A 14,699-nucleotide genomic window follows, 5' to 3' on the forward strand; every position below is an offset into this window, starting at 1 on the left:
TAAAGTGTAGAGGAATTCGATTTTTGACGATTCCTATTCGTTGGCCAAGGCTGGTTGGATCAATTAAGGATTTGGCAATTCTTATTGATTTCCAATATGTAGTTTTGGGAACCAACAGATTGGCGACTCTACTGGGGAGTTGTCATAGGAATTGTTTAGAGTTTCTGGTGGTCTTGTTTTAGACTTTTTTGGAAGGAGTAACCCAAAAGATTAATAAAAGTATTATTCTTCTTATGAGGTGGTGACTCTACATTTAATCTATGAGTAATAATTGGTATTTTGAGAATACAAGAGAAACTCCCAGGAATTTTTCATTAAGATTAATACAGGGGAGAAGGTTTCTCCAGAAGGGACAAGAAAATTTTGTTCAGTTGAGCCCAAAGAAAAGAAACAAAGTAAATAAATCAAACATGGCATTTAAGGGTTATAAGATATTTCCTAATATAGAGGATGGTTCTTCATCTAGTGACAGATCTAAAAATAGGGAGGAAAATCCTTTCTATAACTTAAATACAAACAATAATAAAGGTGGCCATGATGAAACCCTGACTGCTGAGGAACAAGAAGCAATACAATGGGATGCAATTATTCTTAGAATGGCTGACTTAAATGGAGATGAGGCCAAGATGGCGAAGGCATTTAATATTCAACCGGATTGGGTGTTGCAAAAACTTGGATTAGAAAGAAAAAATATTCAAAGCCCTAAGTCAAACAGGATGGAAGAAGATAAGGGAAGAGGTGAGGCTAGTAGATAAACAACTCCTAGGTATTGTCCCCCTTACTTGAGAAAATTGGAGCACCCATTCAGGGTCTATAATAATCCATCATTTGACATGGTGGATAATAACTATGAAAAAGGGGACATATGGAAAAATACACCCTACAATGAAAATAGAGACCAGTATATTGATGGACAATGCAATAATCGTAATGATGAAATAAGAAATAATAGGGGGAATTATGGTAAGAATGGAAACTATGGCAACAATGGAAGCCATGGTAATAATGGAGGAAACAGGAATTACCAGACTAACAACTATGGTTGTAGACTACCTTTAACCATGGAAAGGTATAAATAATTGGATTTTAGTGGGATAGTTGGATATCCTAATCAGATTTGAAATGATTTAAGGTCAGCCATCCCCAAATTCATAGTAAATGGAACTGATTCTGCATAACAACACATAATAAATGTAAAAAAATACCATTGAAGAGTTTGAAATCCCTCATGAAGATGTTTTTATGAAATTGTTTGTTCAATCTCTAAAAGAGGATGCAGGAGAATGGTATAGGAATCTTCCTGATAGATGCATTGGTACCTAGTAGGAGTTTGTAACAAATTTTTTGGAGGAATTTGGAGAACATAATGATACTTCATTTGCATCTTATGAATTGAATAGCATAAAAAGAATCAAAATTAGTCAGTTTCTGAATTCAATAAGAGGTTTAATAAAATACTTAAGAGAATACCAAGAGATATTAGACCTGTTGATTCATTTTTTATTAATTTTTATTTGAGTGCTTTTGATAGCAAGACTCACTATGAGATTCTATCTCATAAGCCTACTACCTTGCAGCAATCTTTTCAGACAGCCACTACTATTGAAAACAATAAAAATGCTATTGGGAAAATTGGAAAGAGAGATGATAAAAAAATTTATAATCTAAGAGCAACAAGAAAGGATGAGTTTAGCCAAATCATGGACATGCTGAAAGACATGAAGGGTAAGCAATATCACAATGAGAAGCCTCCCCCATATAGAATTAACAAGCCTACGAGTTATAATAGACCAAGATTGCACGACATGCCATATAATAAAAACTAGAAAGATGGTAAGCCAGTAAATGCAAATCCAAGAAAAGAAACTCTTGATCCATTGTAGAAGGTAAACAATTTTGTGGAAGAATACCCATGGTTTGAAATCTACAATTTACCCCATGTTACAGAACAATGTATGATTGCACAAGGTATTGTAGAAGATAAGGACCATGAGAGTGAGTATGAGCCTACAATAAATGTACTTTCATCAGATCCATTTTGGGGTAGGGATGATGATTCATCTAAGGATGACCAGTCATCAGATGTACAATGGAGAAGAGAAATCCAACAACATAGTGTACAACAAGTTTTTACTGATGATGATGTAGATGTCCCATCCTTGAGGAGATTGTTCCATAATGGAGAGCCAATACATTCCTTGAGAAACTTAACAAATGAAGAAAATAAGGCCTATACTATGGCAGCAGTAGACTAGGCAAAGAGAAATTATTAGTTGAGGAACATAGTAGTGAACCCAGAGCAAGGTAAGCCATCCGAGATATTTGCAAAGGTTCCTAAGGCTGGTAGAAGTGAAGACATCATTGCTAATAAGGAAAAGAAAAATGCAATAGAAAGGGTCAAACAAGCAAAATTACCTAAATTAACCAAACCCATTGGAAGGAAGCAAATTAGTAAGCCACTTTCAAACTGCAGATCATTATGTCTCGGGCTTTATCGCAAGTAAAAATATTAGTGCCCTTGCTTGAAGTAATGAAATTTTCTAATTACAAACATGAAACAATTAAGATTCTGTCTAATGTTGGTGAAGTAAATAAAGAGGATCATAAGCCAAAAGCTGAAGATCCACCTATTGTCTATTTGGGAACTTCTATCACCAAAAATATTACCCAGGTTGATCCTTTTTCTTTAACTTTGATGATTAACAATAAAATGGTTAAGAATTGTATGATAGATTCAAGTGTAGCCATAAACATAATTCCAGAAGATGTCATAAAACAACTTGGGATGCATGTAGATACTCCCTATGGGAAATGCTATACTATGGATAACAGATTAGTCCTAGTTGTTGGAATCATGAGGGATGTGGAATTTCGATTTCCAGAATGTCCAGATATGTCATATAAAATAGACATCACCATTGTACAAGTTCCTCCAAATTATGGGATGTTATTATCAAGGTAGTGGTTAAATTTGGTAGGAGGACACATCCAGTTGGATCTCTTATATGCAACCATCCTGATAAGAGGGGTGAATGTAAGGATTGATAGAGAACCTAGATCATTCTACCTGATAGAGGAAGTCGATCCAAATGAGATAACATGTTTTCTCCAAACAGATGTGGACAACTTTCAGGTAAGTATTTCTAAACCCATTCAGTGCAAGACTAATAAGTTTTAAAGTACTGTTGAATTGCATGAGGATAAGATTTGGAAAATGTATTTTGATGGTGCTTGCAGTAAAGAAGGAAATGGAGCTAGTGTGATTTTTATTTCTCCTAATGGGAAATCATTCAAATATTCTTTCTTGTTAGCTTTTGAATGTACAAACAATGTTGTTGAATATGAAGCACTGTTGTTAGGCCTTAGAATGGAAAATAAATATGGTATTAAATTACTAACAATTTATGGTGATTCAAAGTTAGTTGTATCTCAAGTAAGGAAAAGGTTTGCCACTAAGAATGTAAGACTTCAAAATTACAGCAATGAGGTGTGGGATTCAATTGAATTTTTTGATTCATTTTCTATAATATGGATTGAAAGGTATAATAATATTTTGGCTGATTTTATGGCTAACTTAGCAATTAATCATAATGATATTCCTTTGGAAGATATCACTCAAGTTGAAATAAAAAACCAGACCCACAGTACCAGATAATATAAAAAATTGGCAAATATTTAATGATCAAAGGCATCTTCTAAAATTCCTATTTTGTGAGGATCAATATGAAGGCCAGCACATGGATTGGAATTCATATGTGGAAGAGGTGAGCAGTAAGGAGTCTCTATTTGGAAAACATATCCTACAGCTTAAAACAAACAAGATTCCAAAAGGACTGGTGGAATTAGAGAGGACGTTTGACAATAAAGATGTGACAAATTTCAAACCCAACAGTAGAAGCTGTGAAGAAGTGGAAAAGATAAACTTGAGAAGTGAAAACAATCCTAGATAATTTTACATTGGAAAGAAGATAGCACCAAAGATTAGGACGACACTGGTAAATATGTTAAGAAAATACAGACATGTTTTTGCTTGGTCATATGATGATCTCAAAGAATACAGAGAAGATTTATTCCAACATGAAATCCCATTGAAATTAGATGCAAAATGATTCAGGCAAAAGAAAAGGCCTTTAAATCCTACATTGGCTCCTAAAATGAAAGAAGAATTGATGAAGATGAGGAATGCAGGGATTATAGAGCCCATAAGGTATTCTACATGGGTGTCAAACTTGGTGTCTTTTAGAATGAAAATTGGTGATATCAGATTATGTGTGGACTTTAGGAATTTAAATATATCCTCCTTAAAAGATAACTATGCCCTGCCTAACATGGAAGCTTTACTAAAAAAGGTGACAGGGAATGAATTACTTTATATGATGGATGGGTTCTCTAGTTACAACCAAGTTAAGGTCAAGGAATCTGAGAAATACAAGACATCATTCACTACACCATGGGGTACACATGTGTATGCTAGGATGACATTCATACTTACCAATTTTGGAGCTACTTTTAAAAAGGGCCATGGATGTAGCCTTTGAAGGTCTCATTGATCACATCTTAGTTGTATACCAGGATGATTTGGCAACATACTCCAAAATGGCAGACAACCACTGTAATGACCTAGAGAAGATTTTTAGCAGAGCATTGGAGTATGGTATCTCTCTAAATCCAAAGAAGTGTCACTTTGGAGTCATTGAGGGTAACTTAATTGGTCATATTGTATCTAAAGATGAGATAAGGATTGACCCTAAGAGAATTGAAGCTATCAACAAAATTCAAATCCCTAAAACTTTCAAAGCTATCTAATCATTCTTTGGACAAATTAATTTTGTTAGGAGGTTTGTGTCAAATTTTTTTGAGATCATAAAACCTATTGCAAAAATGTTGAAAAAGGGTGCAGAGATAAAATGGACTAATGAGGCAATTGAGGGCTTTGTGAAAATCAAAAGGGTCATCAAGGAAGCACCTGTTCTTAAATCCCCTAATTTCTTTAAACCTTTTGAAGTTTTTTCCTTTGCTTCATACTATTGTTGTAGTTATGTTACAAAAGAATGATGAAGGTCATGAGTAGCCAGTGGCATTTTTTAGTAAAATACTACAAGCTTCTAAGTTAAATTATGATATAAATGAGAAACAAGCATATGCCCTAGTAAAAGCTATAAAATATTTTAGACCATACTTAGTAGGAGCTAATGTTATTGTCTATGTTCCTAATGCAACAATCAAGGATATTTTCAGGCAAACTAAAACTATTGGGAGAAGATGCAGATGGATCAATCAAATCTAGGAATTCAACCTTGACATTTAGATCACTAAATTGGTGAGACCTCAAGGTTTGGCTAAATTGATGACAAAATCAAATCTAGAAGCGACACAGATAAATCAAGTAGAGTTAGATGAAGCTCAAACAAGTATTGAAATGTGTCCTTGGTATAAGAACATTGTCCATTATTTAAAACACATGAAATGTCCAGAGCATTTAAATGATAATTAGAAAAGAACACTTAAGCTTCAAGAATCTAGATACGTATTGCTTAAAGGTGATTTATATTGGAAAAATAGAGATGGTATCCTTTTATTTTGTTTGGACGTTCATCAAGCACAATCTATCTTGAAGGAACTGCATGAAGGGGTATGTGGGGGACATTTTTCAGCAAAAACTACTGGTCATAAAATACTCAATGTTGGTTATTACTGCCCAAAAGTCTTTAAGGATTGTTATACTTGTATCAGAAAATGTGAGGCTTGCCAAAAATATTCAAGAAAGCCCAAATATGATGGAGCCCTTCCACTTAGACCCATACAAACTGAAGAACCTTTCCAGATGTGGGGCATTGATTTCATAGGGGAAATTGCGAACAAATCCAGTGGAGGACACAGATAGATTTTTGGTAGCCACTGATTATTTTACTAAATGTGTAGAAGCAATTCCTACAAGGCAAGTTACAAGTAAGGTGGTAACAAAATTTCTTTTAGAAAATATATTGATAAGATCTGGGGTACCATATAAAATTGTTGTAGATAACAGGATGTGTTTCAGATCCAAGGAATTCGGTGACTTTTGTGAAGGTTATGGAATTGTGTTATCATATTCATCACCTTATCATCCCCAGGGGAATGGACAAGAAGAATCTAGTAACAAAAACCTATTGAAAATGATTAAGAGGATGTTAGGAGACAACAAAAGGGCATGGGATTCAAAGTTAAATTTGGCAATGTGGGTAGATAGAGTGACAATAAAAAAATCCACAAGGTTTGCTCCTTATTAGTTTGTTTATGGTAAAGAAGCATGATTGCCTTTGAACAACCTGCTCCCAGTGTATAAATTTGTCTCAGAGGAATATTTAGAAGATGTTGATTTCATGGAAGATAGGTTGCTCCAGTTGGTTGAATTGGATGAGTATAGGAACAAAATATATAGAAGCAGAAGATGGTAAAAACATTACATGATAAGAAAGATTCCAATAGGACCTTTGAGGAAGGAGAGTGGGTGCTCAATTGGAATGAAAAAGATCAGGGTAAGGGCAAGAATGGAAAATTTGAAGCACTTTGGTTAGGACCGTATGTTATCCTAGAAAAAAGAGGGGAAAATCCATACTTCTTGCAGAATGTTGATGGTGAAATTCAGGAATTTCCAGTACATGCTCAGTACCTCAAGCGTTTTTTCTCATAAGGAGCAGGGAGTATTTCTTTTACTATAGTAGTATAGTTTTCCTTGGTTGTTTGTTTCTTTTTTATTTTTGGGTCTACCTTCCAGAGATAGCTGAGATCTTGCTATGTCCTTGAAAAGAACATACATCCCCAAAAAGAGCCACTATTAGCACATATTTTTGCAAAATATTTTGTGCTATTTATTTGGGGTTTTTATATATGCATTTTCATCATAAGAGAATTTATTGATGGGTTGTATGTGCAGGAGACTGTTCTCCAGTATTAGAAAAAATCCCTTTGTGACCTATTTTTTTAGAATTGGACAAGCACTGCTAGGTCATGCTAAGGGTTGGCACTGAATAGGGACTACATGAGGAAAATTTAGCATGATAGCATTGAGATGCTTATAAGGCATTCCCTGGGCCTATGTGATAGTCTTTCTTATTTATTAGCACATACAAAGTTTCCATAAAAAATTACAAGTGCAAGTGATCTATGAAGAGGAGCTTAATTTATGTAATTATCAAAATTTTCCTATCAGTGTTAGTTACCCCGATAAGACCGACTAGCATAAATAATGAGAGAACCTATCGGCATGACATAGACTGATCACTCTAAAAGAGGTTTAGAAGAAAGGTCTCATCGGCATATCATTCACTATTGGAGGCATGAGAAAACTATTATGGTGATAGTGGATGAGGTAATTTATGTAGCCTATACTGATGAAAGAGGATGTGAAGTATATAACAGATATCATCAGGTTATCAGAAAATGATATTTTGTGCTACCCCAATACCCGATGGGCTAGAATGCAAAGGCGGTGTCATCGGCATGACTTATTCCAATGAGGTAAATACCAAAAGGTAAGAATAATAAGTCATCGGGATAGCTCAAACCATCGTTGAAAGGAGTGTTGGGTTTTACCGATACTCGATAAAGCTGAGCCATACAGAAGGAACATATGTGGAGTTATGCCGAGATGTGATGGGCAGAATGCCACAAAGGAATAGAAGGAGGGTATATCAATAAGACCTATGTCAATGAAAAGGATGGATGGTGCCAAGTGGTTGAATTGTCAAGAAAAGTTATTACAATTAGCCGTTGTAGGATTGGATCCTAACAAATCTATCCACCATTATTAATACAAGCAACAAATACCTCTGTGTTTACATGAAGCAAATTGTATCACCATCTTTAATGGAGTAAATTCCCTTGAGATATTGAATTTCTATATTTAAACTAGTATAAGCAATTGACATAGCATTTTGAATCAAATAGAGAGATTGCGATAGAATTAAGCTACGAAAAATTGAATTCTAATAAATCTTAAGATATCCAGATTTGGAGGGACCAAGTTCAAAAGGTAGGAGATAGATCCTTGAGGTTACAAAGAGTGCCTCTAACAAGTCTAGAGGTGGAGAAGGTGCACAAAGGCAGAAGTTAAATCAGGACATGATTGATTAGATGAGCTCACCAGGAGCAAAATCCTAGAGATCTAAGGTTAACCTGCCCATCTATGACTAGTTGGAAGAAGATTTCAAAGAAATTGGTGATGTCTAGACCAGGATTAGAGGTCATGAGTTGTTTTTGTGTCATTATTCCAAGAGGGATAAGTGGACTCCAATCTCAAACTCGTGGACAACTGGTCTAGGTAGACTTGTGGTTCCTAATGTCTTTGTAAATATCCAATTGATGAAAACATTTTCTAGGGCCTATAATGCCATGAAAAGATGTATTCAATTGCCGAGTGGAGAAGCATCCATCTGCCTTTCAGTGGCCACAATTCAGGAGGTTTTTGGTCTTGGTCTTGAATCTGATGTACCTCTCTCTTTTGAAAAACTAGAAGAAGAGTACACAAAGATGGACACTATGTACAATGGGTGGAATTTGGCCATACACAAGGCTGAGAGAGGAAAGTTGACAAAGGAAGATAGGCCCCCATTTGACATCAATATTTTTAGGCAATATTTGTAGTACACATATATGGCATGCAAACGAGTAGGAGGGGTGGAGGTCCCAGATGTAACTCGGATAGGGCCTCTAGTTTTTGTTGTCGACACACACATGCACGAGCTGAGGCAACTTGATTATGCTACCTACATTGTTGAGAAGATGCATGAAGGTTTCCTAAGCCTTCAAAATAGCCCCAGTAAATATTTTAAATTTTACTCATTGTTAACACATATTGTCTTGTTTTATGGACAATTCAAAGGGTTGTGGTCTAAGGAGTTGAAACTAAATGTTCATGGCAAGGATGGATAGGAGCACCCTATTCAGTTATGGTTGTCACTATGGGATTCTCAGTTCATGAGATTTCACCATATCAAATTTGAAGAATTCTTTGTGCAACCCTTATACAGAGCATTCAGAGTTTCTTTTGATGGGTCATTTTTAGTGGAAATTAAGGAATTCCTTAGACCCCATGAGCACGGAGATATCAGGGTGAATCACAATTGGGGTGACTGGTATGTATGCCAAGACTATACATAGGTTAGGGTAGTTAGATTTGAAGGACCTCCTTATGTGTTTCCAAAGCCTACACCTGACAGGATTGCCTACCTAGAGATTGTAAGGCAAATGAGTGTCTCAAATGCAATGCATTTTGGGGGTGCACACAAATAGGTTTTCTTGCCCGAGCCTCTACATTTTGGGGATTTCACTATCATGTCTATAAGAGCATATGAGATCATAGATAAGAACTTGATTGAGGATTACAACCTCTATGAGCATACAGGCTGAAATAACTATGACCTAGAGGGTTATATCCATCAAAGCAGGAAAAGGCAGAATTTGGGAGATTATCTTCATGAACACATTGAAGCCTGGGACATCTTTACGAATAAGGAATCTAATGAGGCCATGCAAATTGTTCAAGATCCGAACCAGAAACTGGAGGAAAAAAGACAAAGACTGCAAGAGTTGGGAGAAGAAGAGGAAGTTGAGAGCGATTCTGGAGAAAATGAGGTCATTTCAAGATTCAGGAGGTCTAAGAGGGAGGAAGAGCCTGAAGCACAAGATGAAATTGTTGCAAGGGTGAACACAAACATTTATGTCACATCAAATGAATATACCTCTTTTGTGTCTGATGATGAGTTCATCAAATCAAAGGACTTCAAATCTTTTTTGTATCAATTCAAGGGAAAAAGGGTTAGGGAATAAATGTATGACATAACACCAGAGAATGAGGAAGAGATGATTGGTAGATTGAAAGTTGATATTGATGTAGAGATAGAAAACATGACTCCTCAAAGGGGAAGGCAACTTCTTGTGGAAGTAGGGATTATCTTATTTCTAGTCTAGGATCTTAGTGTGTCCTTCATTTTTTACAACCTATTACATTCAGAGAAGAAGGATTTCAAACTAGACATCCATGGGGTGGATGACATCTTCATTGGATCAAGATATGATCCAAATGATGAATTTATGCTACTACGTGCCCTTTATCCCCCAAATAAGAGGTCGAGGATCATCGATGTGGACAAAGCTTTTGGACACATGATGAAGTTGAAGGTCGGTGAAGTGGACCCCATGGTCATGACAGACATGGAGTGGGTATCTCAAAACTAAACAAAGCATAGATGAAGATTCTAATGAAAGAAACTAGAAAATATAAAGCCTTGTATGAGGAACTTTTGAGGAGTAGGGGCCAACCTGTACCCCAGATTGTAGATGAGTCTAAATTGAGGAAGAAATGTGAAGAATTGCATAAGGAGAATAAGAAATTAAAGGAAATAATATAGAGCATAAGGACAGATATAGCTTGTGTTTTCTTGACCAAATGATTTGAAAATTTGTAAAAGATGCTAGAGGAATTTTGGACCATCTACTAGAAAAATATGGATAACACAATATCGCACTAGAGCATCCTTGATAAATTGAACATGCTACTGTAGGATCAAACACTGAAGAACAAGAGGATAAATAAGGTTAACAAACTAATTGACACTCACCAAGGGTTCACAACAGAGTTAAATATATGAGTATGAGGAATGTAAAGGGATTAGTAATCATGGATTTCCAAGCATAGTAGATGACATGGGGGCCATGAAGGATAAACACTAGTGGATTACTGAGTGTAGATCCTTACTCAGTTTAGCCCTTAGCATTTCCCGAGTGGATGCATTGGACATGAACGAAACAGGGGAACAAATTGAAACTTTTGTCACAATAGAGATAGCACTTAGAGACATTATCTTCAATGCTTGAACATATAAGGATGAAAGATATCTTCAACATATCCAAAAATGTGGTCAGCGGCTGGATGAAGAATTAGTTTGTGTTATTGTAGTTTATTTTGTTTCTAAGTAATTAGAGACTCAGTTAGTTTTCTCTTATTTTTAGTTTGTAATAATGAAAGGGGGTATCCTTTCATTCGTAACTTTTGAGTCATGTATATATAGTGAGTCATTTTGTTGTTTAAAAAAGACACTAGGGGGGATAGTGTGTTGTAACCAGTAATATTTTGTAAGGTAGGATGGCAGAAATGAAAATCTATTTTGTGCAAACGAATGTGTCATGAATGATTTGTGAGTTTGTAGCTTTTGTACACCCCTTGTTCCAGGAAATTAATATACAAGATTTGTTGTTTTCTCTTCAGATCGTTTCATGTTATGTGGTGTTGATGATGTAAAACCTTTTGAATAAATTTGAATAAGATTTGTTGCAATATCTTACAGCCTGTTGTTATAAAGGTAATAGAATATTTTTTTTTGTTCTTATAGCATACATTGAAGTCATTGCATCTACAGTCTTGTTTCTCTATACTGTATCAAAAGATTACAAATATCCATCCATCAAGTGACATGTGAATTGTTAGAGAAGGCACTGGTCTTTTCTTTATTCCTTGTGAATAGATTGAGTGCACATAAGGTCCTCATCAGAGAAAATAAATATTTGTTTTTACTTTCCCTGTTCTTGCATAATTTTTCTAAGTTCCAATAGTGTTTTGGTACAATTTTATTTCATATTCAAATACATTCAACTTTTAAGATTGTAATAAGTTAAAAGCATATCATAAGGCATAGTTGTAGGGAATTTTTTGCCAGCCCTGTAAATAGCCATATTAATAATTTAAATCCATTATAAAGAAGTCTTTTATGCTTTTGGAGATTAGGGTATACCCACCCAGGTCTAGTGGAGCCTGAAGTGCAGAGGAATTTAGTCTTTGACCATTCCTATTTGTTGGCCAAGGCTGGTTGGATCAATTAAGGATTTGGCAAGTCTTATTGATTTCCAATCTGTGGTTTTGGGAACCAACACATCTAACCACATAAATCTGTAACATGTTCTCATTCTCCAACAATATACTTGCAATAAAACTAAGTGACTACCATCTCAAGAAAGAACTCCTCTCATCCTCTAGCATGCCAGCTATGGAAGAAGAGGAATAATCCAAGGTGAAGATGCACCAATCCATGAACATAAGCATAAAAACTAATGTGATAAAAAAGGCTGCAAACTATTGTGATAAACTAAAAACCCACGTGATCAGAAATGACATCCACAACACATGCCAATACATCCAATCATCCATACCTCTTAGGTATAAAGAACACCATTAAACTTGTGCAAACATCATACCAACCTATTAAATGAAATCAGGATCCCTATATCAAAACTTGTCAATAAAGTACATACATATCAAGGAACTCACACTACATGGGAAATACAAAATCTAAAATGAAGCTCAAAGAATATCAAATCTACAAATAATCAGTCATCTCAAGGTGTGATAAATAAAACAGACATGAAGTACTAAGAATAATACATTTATCCATACATGCAACCCAATTGTTGCATACTCTCCCACAATATGTCATCATCCTACCAAACAAGAGAGATTACATATAATGAAGAGAGACAACCTATAAACCATAACATGTCCTTCTACTAGCACCTCAAATAAGTAATATTGTTTCAAGTATGATCTTCTCCAAAATACCCCAAATTAAAAGGCTCCAAACTAGCACCCAAAACCCCATTCAATCTCTTAGATCAAGAAAACATAAGTATCATGTAATGCTAACATGGATATAAGCCTTTGATAACCAATAAGATTAAAATCATAATACCCATTCCCAATTAAGGAAATCAGCCCACTAAACCATCTCCTAACATCCTCCAAAATTATATCATAATATCAAACCATATGCACAAGGAGATAACCAATGCTATACATCTCTAAATTGAAAGGTCTCCAGAACTAAACATCTCCATAGCTCAAGATCCATATCTATGTAAGATAAGCATAAGAATAATGCACTTGAAAGGAACAATAGAAAATACTTCTCAAGTAGTAAACTACTGAGTATACTAAGAGTGGGGAATGAGAATTCTCATCAAGCTATCCAATTCATCATGACTCACACTAAGAACAATCTCCTCTCAAGTCTATACTAGGTGAATGCACCTTGGGATTCCTACTCAAACAAAAAACCATCCCAACACATGTCTCTAATCATAAGATAATATTGTCTGTTGGCTTGATGATGATTGTAATGAATGACTTCATATGTTGTAATTGATGGAACATGTACACACACACACATATGTTTGTCTATCGGTGTTACTTCAAAGTTACTTGTATTATATTGCAATCGGTATTAGAATTTTTGTTTATGATGGTTTAGAGATTGTCAAACCGGTACATGGAGACAACTGGTATATGTAGGAAACAACTTAACATCAACCTGGAGATCTAGTGAAGATTATCAAAGAAGCAATAGAGGAAAATCGGTTTATATGTTGCTAGAGCTTAACTCCGACCGGTATAGGTGTTCCAACCGGTATTCATTGATTGTGTGATGAGTTATCACCGATCGTGATGAGTTACCCTAACCAACAAGTTTTAGCGATAATTTGTGATGAGTTATGTTTGATTGTCCAGATACACTACACCTAGGAAATTGTGATAGAATTTCTTAAGGCCGACATGAAATCTAAATGTGTATATAATGAAATTATGATGATCTATTTTGGATACATAATGAGATATGATATGAGATTATTTGATGCAAAGATAGAAGTGTTAAGTTGTTGGGGGAATTGCAATGTATATTGGTTATGCAATTTTGAGTGCACAAAAGAGGATCTATTCAAGCAAGTTGTGCTACTTGCAGATCACACCACCTGTTGTTTTTTAATCACTACTATAGTCAAATCCCCTAACTGGGTAAGATCTAACAAGCTTCATTGTACAAATCCTTTAACTAGGTGATCCATTAGTTTGGATTTTGAAATCCTCTACCGAGGTTACTCCTAATAGGGTACTACCTTTAACAGGGTATATCTCCTAACAAAGCTTTGACAGGATTCGTTCCAAGTAGAGCATTTTTGTAGACCTTAACTTGCCAATTACCTACTACAGATAGTTAACTTGTGAGTCTTATCTCACCATGGTTTTTTCCCATTTGGGTTTTCCACGTATAAACTCTTTTGTTATGGTGGATGTTTTACTTATTGTGGATGCTCTAATATTATTTTGGATTGCATGCATAGTGTTTAGCAAACTTGTTAGGTATATCTACTGATGAGTTTTTAAAGTAGTATTATTTGTGGTGTCATTGATTCAGCCCCCCCTCTCAGTGCTTTATAAGTCTATCAATTGGTATCAAAGCCTAACTTCTTTAAGGATTAATCACTTGGAAGGAAACCCTAAAGCCACCATCAGGGATATGAGCTACATTGAGATGGCTAGAGTTCTTGAAGCTACTAAGAATGAGCTTGAAACCCTAAGGGTCAAATTGAAAGCTTCACAAGTCAAAAGGAGAGAGATAATTGAATAATTATTGGAAATATCTAATAATAGTTCTTCAGATGAAGCTAACATTGATGCATTAGCTGAAGTAGTTGAAAAACTGAATGGTGAAAAGTTAAATCTGAGAAGAGAGTTAGAAGCCCTAACTATCTGCATGAGTCAAGATCTGCAAGCTAGGAGGGAAGTTGAAGACCTTGTCAAAGAGAGAGATCATGAAATTACTAAGATCAAACGAGAGAATGCTACTTTGCATGAGCATTGGCATGCAGAGAAAGAAGAAAAAGAGGCCTTC

At 35.4% G+C, this 14,699-nt stretch overlaps 1 protein-coding gene across 1 annotated transcript; it reads left to right on the plus strand.

The window, feature by feature from the left end:
* The first annotated feature begins 833 nt into the window (after positions 1–833).
* LOC131876121 (uncharacterized) lies at positions 834–9,810 on the plus strand. Its single transcript, XM_059220909.1, has 2 exons — positions 834–1,069; positions 9,429–9,810. Exons 1-2 carry the CDS (start codon positions 834–836, stop codon positions 9,808–9,810), a joined length of 618 nt encoding a protein of 205 aa, XP_059076892.1.
* Positions 9,811–14,699: the final 4,889 nt, after the last annotated feature.

The sequence above is a fragment of the Cryptomeria japonica genome, chromosome 5 (genome assembly GCF_030272615.1).
Source record: "Cryptomeria japonica chromosome 5, Sugi_1.0, whole genome shotgun sequence".
Classification (NCBI taxonomy): Eukaryota; Viridiplantae; Streptophyta; class Pinopsida; order Cupressales; family Cupressaceae; genus Cryptomeria; species Cryptomeria japonica.